This window comes from Triticum urartu, chromosome 1 (assembly GCF_003073215.2).
Source record: "Triticum urartu cultivar G1812 chromosome 1, Tu2.1, whole genome shotgun sequence".
Lineage (NCBI taxonomy): Eukaryota > Viridiplantae > Streptophyta > Magnoliopsida > Poales > Poaceae > Triticum > Triticum urartu.
The window spans coordinates 314,914,600-314,930,117 of record NC_053022.1 but is presented as its reverse complement, the minus strand read 5'-3'; the positions used below and the strand labels follow the sequence as shown (position 1 = coordinate 314,930,117).

Below are 15,518 nucleotides of genomic sequence, written 5' to 3'. Positions count from 1 at the left end.
GACCAGCATGGATTGCATATTTATACCAGTATATGTCAGAGAGCGCCATGGACTGAGTTTTTGTTCAGAGAGAGAGGAGGAGAATATGTGCGCGCGTTTGAAAAAACGGAGTTTCGGAATCTGGCGCTCTGGGTGGGTGCCAGTGCCAGGATCCAAACCCACTAATCTGCTCTGCTGGACAGCGGAATAACGTCGTATTAAGAGGACGCCTTCTGCTTTTGAACCTGGACTGCTAGATTTGTTCCTCCATCTGACGTCACCGCACCATATAACTATAGCGGTAATAAATTCGCACGGCAGCAGCAGCAGTAATTGTTCTCGGTGAGAAGCTCGAACCACAAACAAAACGAACGAACGAACTTTGAACAGCAGCAAGAACACTCAATGTACTTTTTACAGAACAACCAAACAATCACCAAAATCTTTAGAATCGCAGAATGGACGACCCCAGTTTGTTTTAGTCTTTTTCCTCCCTCTCTCTCACACCCAAATCACTGCCGCTTTGGCATAATAATGTCATCCAAATTCCCCATCAGCGCGCACAAACCCTACCTTTTTCTCTTCCATATCGACTCTTTTTCCCCACGCATTTTTTTCTTTTGGATGGCTTTTCGATATGCTCGCCCACTACCGGTTTGTTCGCTCGCCCGCGGCCTGTACCGAGGCTCCATGTGTGCTGCGCAGCTCACACCATCATCACAGGTTACAGCTGGCCAATCCGGATCTAACGCCTACGGTAGTACGGTCCTCGTGACTCACAGCTTCCCCTGGCCGTCCGATCCTCTCCCCGCGGCCAGGATGGACCCCTGCGCGCTCTGCTCCAGGGTGCGCACCACGTCGCCCATGGACGGGCGGAGGCTGGGGTTCTGCCCCACGCACGACGCCGCCAGCGCGGCCACGGCGGACGCCTCGCCCGCGTCGTACGCGCTTCCGAGCCTCTCGTCCACCAGCATCCGCGCGTCGCAGGCGGCCTTGAGCCGCGGGGCGAGGGCGGCGGTCAGCAGCCGGCCCTCCACGGGGCAGAAGGCCTCGATGCCGGTCAGGAGCTCCAGCAGCAGCACCCCGAAGCTGTACACGTCCGTCTTCTTGGTGACCACGCCGGACCGGATGTAGTGCGGGTCGACGTACCCCGGCGAGCCGAGCATGGTGTGCGCCGACGACCGCGGGCGGACGGCGGCGGAGAACCCCATCCGCGCCGACCCGAAGTCGCAGAGCTTGGCGGACATGGACGCGTCCAGGAGCACGTTGGACGCCTTCACGTCGCCGTGCACCACCTGCGGCTCGCAGCGCTCGTGCAGGTACTCGAGCGCCTGCGCCACCTGCAGCGCCACCGACACCCGCCGCGCCCACGGCATCGCCCCCGCGGCCTTGCCGCCGCCGTGGAGCTTCTCGTACAGGTTCCCGTTCGCCGCGAACTCCAGCACCAGCACGCCCTCATCTGCATCCACCAAATCCACGAACAATTCAGCTTCATATTCAGCAGCACGACGGCACGGAGCAGAGAAATGCCGGAATAAAGCACGCACCTTGCTGCTCGCAGAAGCCGAGGAGGCGGACGATGTGCGGGTGGCGGATGCGGAGGAGCGTCTCGAGCTCCTGACGAAACACGCGGTGGATGCGCTCGCTGCTGCGGTGGACCTTGACGGCGGCGAGCGCGCCGGAGAGGCGCGCGAGGTAGACGGTGCTGAAGCCGCCCTCGCCGACCACGGCGGAGGTGAACCCGCCCGTCATCCTCTCCACCTGCGCCCACGACAGCTGCCGCGCCCCGGCCTCCTCGCCCCCTTTGCCCCCGCCGCACTCCGACTCGTCGTCCACCTCCATGTCGCCGTCGGCCGCATTGGCCCCGCAGCCGCAGCAGAAGAACCTGAACCTCTGCCCCATCGATCCTCGCCGGTTTCTATGGACTTCTCGCAAACACACACGAGACGAGACGAGAAGAGAGGAGCAGAGCCGATAGAGGGAGGTGGCTTTGGGGTTATGGCTTCCTCTGTGTATTGTGGAGAGAACGGCGGGTGTACTCGGTGTGGCGTAGAGGGGCTTATATATAGGTGGGTGCGGGGAATTCAGATTTGGTGGGGGTGTGAACTGCGAAGTGCCAACATTAGCAGATCATTATGTATGCAGGCAGGGGTGGGAATGGCAAGTGTGGAACCAGAACCATCTCGCTGAGGCTGGCACCCGGGCCCAGCTTACTCACTCACTGACCACCACCCATGGAACCACCCATCATAACCTTCCATCCGGGAAAAAAGAAAATAAATAAATGTTAACAATGCATACATACACGAAATCTGTGATGGGCTCACCCTCCCTCGTCCCTGGAGCTCCAATAGATTAGATTACACCGGACGGGACGGGAATAATGGTCCCTTTTGGGGGCGAAATAATTGGATCGACACATGGGCGATAACATGCGAATTTGCGTGCAGCTTTGGCCTGAAAACGGATTATTGGCGTGTCAGATTACAGCTGAAACGCCAATTATGCGCGAGGAGCCGAGCCTCCCTACCCTCAACGGTTATGGCTCCTCCAAGATCCAGGATGTCTCGCAACTACTACCACTGATATGACTTGGGGGTAAGGTACACCTGATGATGCTCGTCTCTAGAAAAGGCTTCGTCGTGCCGTTTACATTTGTGGTTGCCGAGCCCTGATCAAGATCAAATAGGAGAGCCTGGTTTTTTTCTTTCATATTATCGCTGTAAAATGATATTTTCTTTTTGGTTGTGTTGGAAGTGTTGGGTGTGTGCATCGTGCAATGTATACACCTTAATCTCAGAATAAGGACTGCATTTTCTGCAACCAGTTTTGCTAGGTGACATGAATAGGGAGGGAAACACATGTCTTGCACGGTATAATTGCTCCTTGTTGTGTATTTTCTCTGAGGGAAGCTTCCTGCGTCATAAAGGTGTCGGAGCCGAGACGTGTGCCGGACTTTGGCCAGGTTTGGTGCGATGAACACCAGCGGCACCACACACCGTAGAACAGAAGACGGTGGTCAAGGCCACGCGCAGCGAGAGCGAACGATGAACCGAGACGAAGACGAGGGCATGAGAGTCGCCGTGATAAATGTGCTTTTGGTTGCTTGCAATGATTCACTCGGGATTAAGCAGCGTCTCGTTCGCGCAGGTCTTGCGCTGAATCATCATCACGCAAATTAAGTTGGTGATGCGGGAAGTGGCTTCCCGCGTGCTCAATGCGGGAAGTGGGAGTGCAAACTGAAGGTTTGCGTCTCCGCAAAAGCAACATTCGCGCTTGCGATCCTGGCCAAATGGACAGTTGGTTACGCTGGCGCCTCAGTCTGTCTCCGTCGCCCAAACCTGAATCCAATGGGCAGTGTGGTTACGTGGTAGAAGCAACAGCTACGGCAGCAGCAAGTGATGGCCCCTTTCTTTTACGTTCGATTCGAGAACAAACTTCAAGCTTGGTGCAGCCTATTGCGGCTACGCCGCCTTGGCTGTGTACGTATACGTATTTTTAGCTCGAATCTGGGGGCAGAAAGCTGCGCTGCTACTACTGTGCAGGAGTAGTAGTAATTAAACGCGATTGTGCAGGGGGAATGCATGCATGCATGCATGCACGCACGCATCGGATTCCTGAAACCGCATCGCATCTTCACATGAACTCCGCGCTCGCGTTCACTGAACTCGGCATGCATGCCTGTATGGGCGCGTGTACGTTTTTAAAAAGTGAGATTTATTGCGTCGAGCAAAGCCATGTCGATGGGTACTGCGCTGGCGCAGCCTATGATAAAACTTGCAGCTAGTACTACTTGTTCGAAATTGTACAGCAGAAGACTTATCATTTTCACTAATTAAGAACAAGGTTGTAGTGTAGTATATTCGACCTGTGAGAATAACCAAAGTTGTTCATGGTGGGAGTAACATAGATAGTAACATCAAGGAGGTCTGCAATCTGCTTGGCTGCTCGAGTGGGACTTTCCCTTGCAAGTATTTGGGGCTTCCGCTAACAATTCACAAGCAATCAACGGCGCAGCTCCAAGGCCTTGTGGATCAACTAGCAAATTACCTCCAAGGTGGAGGGCAGCTCTAATGCCCAAGAGTGGACGCTTAATTCTAATAACATCTGTGCTCTGTGCTGTCCCTATCCATGCCATGCTCGCATTGGATATACCACCCAAGACCTTATCAGCGATGGCGCGTATTTGCCGAGGCTTTCTGTGGTGTGGCAAGAAGGAGGCCAATGGAGGGAACTGCTCAGTGGCTTGGGACATGGTTTGTCGGCCGAAGTGGGCTGGCGGATTAGGCATTCCAAACCTTCGTTGGCTCAACATAGCCTTGCAAGCGAGGTGGCCGTGGCTTCAAAGGACAGGCAAGCTGCGGCCATGGTCAGGATTACCCATTTCAGTGCCTAAGGACTCGATGACAGTGTTCCACGCAGCGGCGAGAGCAGTGGTCGGCAATGGGAAGGGAACACTATTTTGGGAGGATCGCTGGCTGCAGGGATTCCGCATCTGCGAGCTCGCACCGCTGGTGTATGACAGGGTTCCCAAACGGGTAAGGCGGGCTCGCACAGTTTCGACAGCCATGGAGGATGCAGCATGGGCAGGAGACATTGGGCCCGACATTACTGAGGCCGCACTACAACAATTTCTGCTTCTTTGGTCGAGAGTAGAGACAGTCCAGTTGGAGCCAGACACGCCGGACTCGGTTAGCTGGGCATGGGAGAAGGATGGCGCGTTCTCAGTGCGTTCAGCGTACGCGGCAAGGTTTGCGGGACTTGAGGTGGCGCCTACGGCTGCATTCACTTGGGGATCGAGAGCACCTCTGGCATGTCGTTTCTTTGCATGGCTTGCGCTCAAGAATCGGTGCTGGACATCCGACAGACTCGCCAAGCGCGGGCTGCCTCATCAAGATGTGTGCCCTTTCTGTGATCAACAAGAGGAAACTATGAATCATCTCATGGTGAGTTGTGCCTTTTCGAAGGAAGTGTGGCATTGGATGAGCGTCGCCACAAATCAGCCGGAGATGGAGCCTGGCAATGACGATAGCCTCGCCTCATGGTGCTTAAGGCAGGAACAACGACGAGACCAACGGCGGACCACGAGAACCTTATGCTTGCTGGGCATGTGGGTGATTTGGAAGCACAGAAACGACATCGTCTTCAATGGCGCAAGCCCCTCCACAACGTAAGTACTCGGACGGATCGAGAGGGAAGGGCATGCATGGAGGCAAGCAGGGCTCTTGAAAGGGGATTTGGATGGAGTGTTTGCGGGGCTCGCAAGGTGGGGTTTGAGTGAGTAGTCGAACATGTAGTTACCCCATGTGGAGGTGGATGTCTGAGGCATGTAAATATTGTGTACCTATGCGGATGGGAGTCTTTTCCCCTTCTTCTTTATAAAATGATACGCACACTCATGCGTATTCGAGAGAAACATGGATGTCACATAGGCAAAAAATATGATGTGATAAATAATTAATGAAGAGAGATGCAAATGTAGTAACACTCCATTTTTATTTGCTCTGCATATTAGATTTCACTAAAGTCAAACTTCATAAAGTCAAACTTCATAAATGATCCGCAACGGAACCATGCTACTGATGAGGACCTGCGATGCGTCCAATGGAAAGTGATGTGCAGCGCTGGTTCCAACCCGTTACTTCCTCAGCGACAACTTCGCTGGAGATCTCTGTGGTGGTTACTATGTTGTTAAGACTGTATTAGCTATGCTTTGTGATACTCCGTGGGGTCGTGCCATTCTGCTTTTGTAATAGGGCTAGTCTTACTTTGGTGCTGCTTAGGTTTTCGCCCCATAGCACTCGTTTCGATGGCGGGCGAGTGCGGTGGGTTTTCTAGCAGTGCGTTGAACTCGTTCTCCCCTTCTCCTTGTTCTTGGACTATCTGCCGAACTTTGTATTTCCGTTCTAAGTAATGGAAAGGGGGTTTGCCCGGTTCAAAAAAAAGTTTATAGAAAAAATATGAATATTCACAATAACAAATCTATATGATGTGAAAGTACATTCAATAATGAATCTAATGGTATTGACTTGTTATTGTATATGTTAATATTTTTGTATATAAACTTCGTCAAAGTATACAAAATTTGACTTTGACCAAAGCTAATATGCGGAGTAAATAAAAACGAAGGGGGCACCATCACATATTGGTTTCCAATGTAAAATGAGTCCACAAGTAATAAATGAAGCCCTAATCTCACCGCCCAAAGGAGACGATTGAATCGATATTGGAGCTTCGTTGACTCTGTCCGGATGGACAAGCTTGAGGAGGATCGAAGCCCCGAAGACCAACTCGAAGATGATACACTGCCCTTGCGAGAGAAAAACTTTAACCTAAACTATCAGCTCGAGCCAAGGAATCGACAAAACCTCTCCCTATCATATGTAGCCAAAGGGCCAAACAGAGGCGAGGTGGATCCACATGCTCCTTGGTAAAGATTAGAGGGGATGAGTGCACTGGTTGCCGCAGTTGCCTGAGGGAAAGATAAACTCTGACCTAACAAGGTGACGACCATTACTCTAGTCCATACCGCCAACTAATGACCAGAGCAAGGTTTTCTTCAATCTTGTCGATGACCACCATGCTATAAGTAGCATAGTTGTAGAGAATTGTCGCATTGTGCTCTTTCCAAAGTCCTCATGGGAGAAGTATTACCAAGGAGGCAAACATTTTTCCTGATTAACCCCCTTTTTTAATGACTCTCATCGTCCACTCATTTACCGAAGGCACACGCTCCAGACGAAAGAGAAGATGTCTTGTAGGACTAACCAGAGCTTGAGATCCGTTGGAACTATAATCCTGAATTGTCACTTGAAGAAAAGGTGTGTCGACAATTCCAAGATGTTCTAACTTGATCGAGGTCAAAATCTTATTGTAAGTTACCAACCGTTTGTATAATTTATGTTCTAACCATGTCAAGCTTTCGAAATGGCCGGGTTCAAGGAGGTAGATGTGAGACCCTCAATCGTGCATTGTAAGCCAGGGTCATCAACCCGATGCCGCCATCGAGGTTCATTTACCGAAGCAAAAGCTCAAGGTATTACATGGTTAAAGAGATACGGTTGGCCAAGAAACAAGAATTCAACCAATTTTGTATACCGGGCATGTACAATAAACATAGGATTGCATGCAACTTCATGAAAGGTACACGTCCAGCCAAACACTATGTGACATGTCGGTCGAGCACATGTTGTTGGCGACTTTTAGAGAAAGACCAATCCCCGGCAGCATGGATGCTCGCCTTCTCTGGATACGATGACAACAAGCTTGTCCTCCCCAAGTCCTTGTAGCAAAAAAGAACGATTTACGAGGCTGCTGTCGCGTGTCTCACCGGGTAGGGAGATTGTGCACTCCAAGCTAGATCAATTTAGTTGATCCAAGCTAGATCAATTTTGTTGCTAGGGTTTGGGTTATATGGTAAGCTATGTGAGCGATAAAGCAAATAAGCAAGAAAAAGTATTTAGGTTTTTCTTAGCTTCCCCTTGTGCGAGCATCAACTTATATACCCCATTTTGATTTAACAACTCAGATAATAAGCATATAAAATGTATATATAATTAAGTGTAACTCAACTTACAAAAACAAGAACCTTCATTTCCGAGGAGAGATCCTAGCCATTGAGGTGGGTGAATCTACATTGTTGAAGTATCATAACTATAGAAATGACATTTTTTTTCTAACTCCATCTCCCTAGTTTCTCCATCTTCACTGTCCATATCGGCTCTAGGTCAATTGGGTTGTTGGCATCGCGAGTAGCCCTATAAGGAGGAGATCGTGACACAAATTTAGCATATTGTAGGGCTTTTTGCACAACATGTAAAAAAGAATCGTCTCCATTCCATAAGTGATGATCCTATACAAGCTGTCCTCTTCCTCCTCTCTATCTAGCCAGCAATGCGTCAGCAATACCCCTTTACCTCCTCCTGGCTATTGAAATTCATGATATTAATCATCGCAAACAAAAAACCATCAATCGACTATTATTATAGCATAATAATCTTTGCATGTTTCTTTAAAACAAAAGCAAAAGATTTGTCTCATATATAAATTAAGAGGAGAATAGAGTTCGAGCATACAACACCCCACAATTTGCTCGAACTTCTCACCCCCCCCCCCTCCCGGGCGACCAATACCATAGCCTCATTCCTCATTCTTTATACTAGCAAGAAGAACCGACAAAGGAGTGCTTTTGTGTTGGAAGATGCGGGTATTTCGTTCGGTTCAAATGGTCCATGTGTTGAGGCTATTGCTTTTTTGTTTGGGATGTTTTTGTCAGACAAGCCCACCAATCATTCTTCAAAGGAGCGCCTCAAGTGCCAAGTTGAGGTGCCAATGGTTTGAAGTTGAAGTCATTCCTTAAGCATGTGCAAAGCCTATTTCGCATGACCAACCAAACGAAGAACTTTACTTTTGGTGACGCCAAAGCCTTCGAAACTATGTGCCCCATGGCCTTGCAAGCGGACTCCGTAGAGTATATGAAACTATTGGCGTGTGCCCAAACAATATCATCCTTGGCGTTGGCCTCAACGTGTAAGTCACAAAGAATGGACCATAGCTCAATGAATTTGCGGAGGTGGAACTCAAAAAAAAATTTGGTGCACTTCTTATTTTGGAGACCCGAGCCTCATCCTTAAGCGCGTGGGCCGTCATTTGGCTGTTAGCAGAACGCAACAGCTTTTAATCTTTTCTTGCGGTGCAAGGACATCTCGCACGATGATCCGACAAAGCAAGGCACAGCCAACCAAGTCACACCGCGCCAAGAGTAATAAGTGGCTTCTACGGCTGCTGCACTGGGTGCGCTTGTCAAAGCCGCACCTGCAAAAGGCACTGAACTTCAAGGACACTCGTCCGACTGAAACGAAACGGGCCAAGGCCGTCGGATCGGGGTTCGGCGCGCGATCCCGGCGGCCGGCGTCGACGTCGGACGGTGCATTGCCTTGACGGCGCTGCAACGTACCACCGCTCGCCGCTGGTGGCACGCCGCGATCAGCCGCGTGCCGTTGAGTCTCGTCCGGTCTTGGGACGGGAGGGAGGGCGCGTACGGTACGGCTGATCGATATAGCGAGAACCTGTACTGGGAACAGAGAGCCGCTGAGGCCGAGGACAAGTCGTCAGGTGCACTGCTGCAGTGCTGGCCTGGGGCTTGGTTGTAGGGCAGCTTGCAATCATTGGCTGCTGATTCGAATCAATTTGCTGACTCCGATGGTTCACTGGCCAGAAGCCCAGAACACAACACAGAGGAAACAGCCCGTCCAAGCTAATGGTCTTGGAAACATACTCCCTCCGTTTCAAAAAAAAGTCTCATGTTTTAGTTCAAGCAACGACGGTGATTCACCCCATGCCGTGATTAGCGAGCCCATCCTTGGCTCTTTCAGGAGGTTAATGATGTGGCACTACAAATGTTTTGTTTTCCCCTTGCAATCGCGGTCTGGTCTGGTAAGTGATTGCTGTCAGGAAGCAGTGGCTGGTAAGGTGGTGCCAAAGGAAGTTTAACGCCGAAAGCAACGGTGGAAGCGAGATTACATGTCGCCGTCCGGTGATCGGTGACTGTGAGTCCGACGACGCCCGGTCGCACCGTCCTTGTGCGTCACGTGTCATATACCGCGCGCTGCTCTCCGGCTGAGTGAGTGAGTGGCTTCAATGGAGTTCAGACTTCCGCGTCAGTTCGTTTGCCTTTAATTTGCTTGTGGCCTGTAAATATACTACTGATATACGTCAGTGGTAATGGCTGATGGAGAGAGCTCGTGAATGAAACGATTTAAACGCGGGAAAGCTGCTGCTAGATGCTAATTGTTGACAATGCACCGTAAAGCGCTCCACTTCCCGCACGCTTTGCTTTCCTTCCTTCCGCAAGTAATTAAACAACAGCTATTTTTAATGGAAATTTGTAGGTGTAAGCAAGCCAGGACTTTCCGTTCCATGTGATCAGAAAGCATTTGGATCACCAGTTAATCTCTTCTTACTGGCCGGCCCCTCCCCATCGTGTAAGTTGATGAATAGATTGCTTCATGATAGATAGACGGACTAGCTAGCTAGCCCCTAGCTAGGCTAGCTGATCGCAGGTCAGCTTCGGAGCCGTAAAAAACGTATCGTCGCAGCGATCACCGTCGTGGATCGATACGGCGCCCAATCGATCGAGTACGTACGTACCGATCGAGCATTGTAAGGTGCAGCGTCAGGGGCCCGACGTAGAAGACGACGCCCGAACACCATGTCCACTCACTGAGGCTTAATCAGCTCCCCTGTCCAAATTAACAATAACACACTACAGTGTGCATGCAGTCACACCCATAGCCAATGGCCGGCCGGCTCCCGATTACATCACATTTTCTGAAAGAAAACTTGCACCGTCCCGGTCCAATCACTCACGAAAAGGACCGATTAATTAGTCACACAAAATCGCCTCTAACAAAGATAACATAAAATCAAATCGTTTACTATGTCTTTTGAAAACCCATTTGAGCGGCGCGATGGACGTGACTGTACCTACCGGGCTGCACGGGGAGGAGAAGCAAGCACGAAGCTTCTTCACTGGCCGTTCGGCTTCTCCACACGCCTCGGGACAAAAGGAGGCGTAATGGTGCACAGTGGTCTACTGATATCGGAGAACGATCAGTTAGACAAGAACCCTACTCCTAACCCGCGCGTGCGCGGTGCGGGCCTCTTTTAATTCAAATGATTAGTCGATTTCGTTCGTGGCGATATAAATTCGGTGCCGCGTATGTCTTTGCTTGCCGTACCCGTTCGTGCCAATTTCAAGTTTGGTGCAATGGATATGGATTACTACAATTTGTATTTCTTTTTTGGCATGTGCATGCAGTGTGCTTGGAAGCTACTCCGTACGTGCGAGGAGCTAATTAGGCCATGGACATCGCATCGGAACCGATCAAGACTGCCTCCTCCTCCTTCTTCTAATCAAGTTGTACTAACCGCTTGCGGCAAGCAAGCGATCGCTAAAAAGAAATGGCACATATGATATGGGTCCTATGCGCTGAAGTTTAAAAGAGTTGCTGATTGGAACAGCAACGTTGAAACTTGACGAAACCATGCGTGCATCTGAAGTTCAACGTTGTTGATTTGATGATGAAATAAAGTTTTTCGGGGGGTGCAGGTGTGCATGCACGAACCGATCGTCCGTCCGTCCGTCCGTCCGTCCGTCCGTGCGCGTGGAGGACTTTGTTCTGTGCGTGGAACAGCCGGACACGGTGGCGCTTGTTTTATTCCATGTTGGTCGCCGGTGCGAGCAATCTGTCGGCTGAATCGTCGGTCGCCGCGCCCTGAATGCTGAATGAATCCTATCTGCCGCGATCTTGCACGCGTATTTTCTATCTACGACGAATAAAGGCAGTACAGGAAACGTGCCCGTCTCCTCTGATTAAATGATACTCCTCCTATACCGTTCTCTTCTCTTTCGGCGCTACCTATTGTATTCTTTCTCTGAATATTTCTCAAGCAAATAGTTTCTTCTGAATGTAGACATAGTTCCTGGATAGACAAGTGATGTAGGAAACTACGTGCAGGGAGCTCAGGATAGGGTGTGGACTGGAAAATGGGAATCGGATGCTTGTGATGGTAGGGCCTGGTGATTAAATGTTTGGTTAAGCTTAGCATGTAGGCTAGCCAGTAGCCAGCCATGAAGGCGCGGCAGTTAACCACTCCTGATTGGTTATTTGTCTTGCTTAATTTATTTACAGTGTTTGACTTGGCCGATTAGGTGCACAAGAAGGTTGTGCAGGAATCAGGAGGCAGGAGAGATGCTGCTTCTTGTACGGTGTCTATTTGTCTCGAGTGTTTTTGTCGCCTAAGCTACATCGTAGGTGCCGTGCGCTATCCCTTTGGTCTCCACGGCCAAGCGCTCGTGCAAAAGCCTGTCATGCATAATGTAACTTCAAGCAAGTCACTGCTGCACTTTTGGGCTCTCGGCCTTTGCTTTTCCTTGCCTAAACGAGGTGTGGCTTGCGATTAAACAACTGGGTCAGGCGATGTAGCTTAGGCCTTTGCTTTTCCTTGCCTCCACAGGAAAACACACTGGATTTTTTTAGCAGTGGAAAACACACTGGAAATGTTTTTCCGAGCTAAGCGTGAGAGCAGAAAATCCTATTTACCGCTTATCGCGGCAAGATGTCGGGCAATTTCACAACCCGGACGCTATTAGGGGTCGGCCCATGAAACCCGTTTTTTTTCTTCCACTATTCATGCATCCCCATCCGTTCGGTTCATGTTCCAGTTTGTTGAATTTCCCTTCGGTTTTCCTTTTTCTTTTTTTCTTTATTATTTATTCGTTATTTTACCTTTTTAATTCACAAAGATTTAGAAAAAAATCACGAACATTTTTTAAACTTCAGAACATTTATGAAAAATACACAAATATTATCTAAAATTCATAAACGTTTTTAAAATCATGAATATTGTAGAAGTTCCTATTTTTTAAAAAACTCATGCACTTGTTTTTTTAATCCACGTTTTAAAAGTGTTCAAGAATTTCAAGAGAAAACAAAAATGGAATGAAAACCAGAGAACATCACTTGCCGTGGAAGAAGTCGACATGCTTAAACGGGTCCGCCCTAGTCACTTGCCTCCCTATGTGATTTTACCGGCAATCTGCCATATGAAGCGACATATATATAGGATGGCTCCAGGAGAGCTGTGTGTATTTATATTAAAGATGAAATGGAGCAGATATGAAATTCATTTAAGAAAGAGCTTAGTCACCGTTGAACACTATTTTTGGATGCATGAATATTTAAAATTTTGTACATAATTCTCTCCATTACTAAACTAATTTTGGAATTTTTAAAATTATTAAATAAAAATGTTTCGGGTGGTATTTACCCGATAATAATGTTCATGGGGTGTACCGCCTAATGGGGTGCACACAAGAGATTAACACAGGTCCGGGTCCTCAGAGATGAGGTAATACCCTAGTCCTCCACCTTGTGTTGATGGTATTGATCTAGGCTCCTGCGAAAGTTGTACCAAACTGAAAGCATTACTGCACTACATTAGAGTACACTATGCGTTGAAAGTACAAGTACGTAAACCGGTGAAGTACATGTATGTTGAGTACAAGTTAGGTTTCTATCGGAGTACAAGTTGCACCAAGAAAAAGTTCATTGAGATCTATCAACATAGGGTCTACTTTCAAAGATCTCGATACAAATAAGTCAACGGTTAAAATGGTACGTAATTGGAAAGCTCAACTGACAAGATATTTTGATTTGAAGTTTGAATCTCACAAAAATAAAACTATTCTGTCACCGATCCGTCCAAAAACCCATCGAAGCTATCTGGCAACGACAACTAGCATACATACATTACGCTACTTGCCATAGATATTTGTGGAAAGTTGTTTGTGGGTAAGCAGGGAGTACCCTTAATTAGTGATCTCGTATTTTATAAAAATGTTTTAAATGGCCGCAGAGTGGCCTCCCCTTTACCATTATCCTCCGGAGAGGATGCTACCTACTGTAGCCACCGGAGTGCAATCTGTTGAGGCGTATCCTATTTCATGCGTAACACGATGTATTGAACATATAAACCCAGCTAGGCTACCCGCCTAGCGAGGGCACTTGCAAGCGCTAATGCTTCTGGTCCGTTTGATTTTTTCACTGTAGTGCGATTTTACTCGGTGGCATTCGGTCAACCGTTGGTTGTTTTGCACATTTACAGCAGCTCCACGAGAGAATGACTGGTGGGACTGGTTAAGTGTAGGGTCCAGGCAATCAGGTGGGTTTGTGTGATTCTACGTATCAAAAATATGCAACCAGTGAGGTGTAAAAACCTAGCCAATCCTTTCCGTTCTCAAGCCCCGCACCCCCCCTCCTCCCTCGAGCCACCAATCCCTCCGTCCTCGAGCCCCGCGTCCCCTCCTCCAAAGCTCTCCACCACCACCGCGCCTCTTCCTCTCCCTCGCCCCTCTCCTCCCCCGCTCTCGAAATCCCAAGGCATGGTCGCTACCACCTCTCATATCTCTCTTCCCGCAGGACAACTATAACACCCTCGATGCGACTATATCTCCCACGTGTCGAGGCACGACTTAGAGGCATAATCGCATTGAAGGCATATGTCGCAAGTTAGGCAATCTTCACAACATTCCATGTAATATGATAATAAAAGAGGGGAGATAACATAGTTGGCTTACACTCGTCACGTCAATCAAGTACATAAATAACATTACATCATCCAAACACTCATGGCTGACTACGGCGCCAAAATAAAAGATAACCCAACATGCGACACGGTCCCGATCAACCCCAACTGGGCACCACTACTGATCATCAGGAAAGGAAACATAGTAACGTTGAGAGTCCTCGTCGAACGCCCACTTGAGCTCGAGCGCGTCACTTGAAGCGGAATCATCAGGCCCTGCATCTGGTGTAATAGTAATCTGTGAGCCACAAGGACTCAGCAATCTCGCACCCTCGCGATCAAGACTATTTAAGCTTATAGGTATGGCAAGGTAAAAATATGTGGAGCTGCAGCAAGCGACTAGCAAATATGGTGGCTAACTTATTCGCAAAAGAGAGCGAGAAGAGGAGGCAAAGCGCGAGCGAGAAACTAGAGAGCAACCTGCGCAAACATTACTCCAACACCGTGTCCACTTCCCGGACTCCGCCGAGAAAAGGCCATCACGGTAACACACTCCGTTGATTCATTTTTAATTAAGTTAAGGTTCAAGTTATCTACAACCGGACATTAACAAATTCCCATCTGCCCATAACCGCGGGCACGGCTTTCGAAAATTCAAATCCCTGCAGGGGAGTCCCAACTTAGCCCATGACAAGCTCTCACGGTCAACGAAGGAATAGACCTCCTCCCAAGACGTTCCGATCAGAGTCGGTATCTCGGTTCTCCAAGACAACTCCGACAATGGTAAAACAAGTCCAGCAACACCACCCGCTGTGCCAACAAATCTCGATAGGAGCTACACATATCTCGTTCTCAGGGCACACCGGATAAGCTAAGCGTACGGGAGCCAACGTAACCCAAGTTGCCAAGGGACGGCCCCGCACGGTGCTCTAGGTTGGACCAACACTCAGAGGAGCACTGCCCCGGGGTTTAAAATAAGATGACCCTTGAGTCCGCGAAACCCAAAGGAAAAGGCTAGGTGGCAAAAGGTAAACCAAGGTTGGGCATTGCTGGAGGAGTTTTATTCAAGGCGGACTGTCAAGGGGTTCCCATTATAACCCAACCGCGTAAGGAACGCAAAATCCGGAAACATAACACCGATATGACGGAAACTAGGGCGACTAGAGTGGAACAAAACACTAGGCGAGAGGCCGAGCCTTCCACCCTTTACCAAGTATATAGATGCATTAAGATAATAAGATAATATAATGATATACCGACAAGAAAAAAAAATGTTCCAACAAGGAACGGCCTCCAATCTTCACCTGCAACTAGCAACCTATAAGAGGGGCCGAGCAAAGCGATAACATAGCCAATCAACGGTTTGCTAGGACAAGGTGGGTTAGAGGTTTGACATGGAAACTTGGGAGGCTTGAAAGCAAGTGGTAGGCATCGTAACATTGGCATAACAA

At 49.0% G+C, this 15,518-nt stretch overlaps 1 protein-coding gene across 1 annotated transcript; it reads right to left on the bottom strand.

The window, feature by feature from the left end:
• Positions 1-344: 344 nt before the first annotated feature.
• LOC125509490 (salt tolerance receptor-like cytoplasmic kinase 1) lies at positions 345-2,047 on the bottom strand. The gene is made up of 2 exons (XM_048674475.1): positions 1,527-2,047; positions 345-1,438 (listed from the first exon to the last, which is right to left on the bottom strand). The coding sequence occupies exons 1-2, from the start codon at positions 1,879-1,881 to the stop codon at positions 756-758; spliced, it is 1,038 nt and encodes a 345-aa protein (XP_048530432.1). The 5' UTR covers positions 1,882-2,047; the 3' UTR covers positions 345-755.
• Positions 2,048-15,518: the final 13,471 nt, after the last annotated feature.

Coding starts and splice junctions, on each gene's coding strand:
- LOC125509490 (XM_048674475.1), bottom strand. CDS start 1,881: ATGGGGCAGAGGTTCAGGTTCTTCTGCTGCGGCTGCGGGGCCAATGCG. Junction 1,439..1,526: donor CGGCTTCTGCGAGCAGCAAG/GTGCGTGCTTTA, acceptor TGGTGGATGCAG/ATGAGGGCGTGCTGGTGCTG.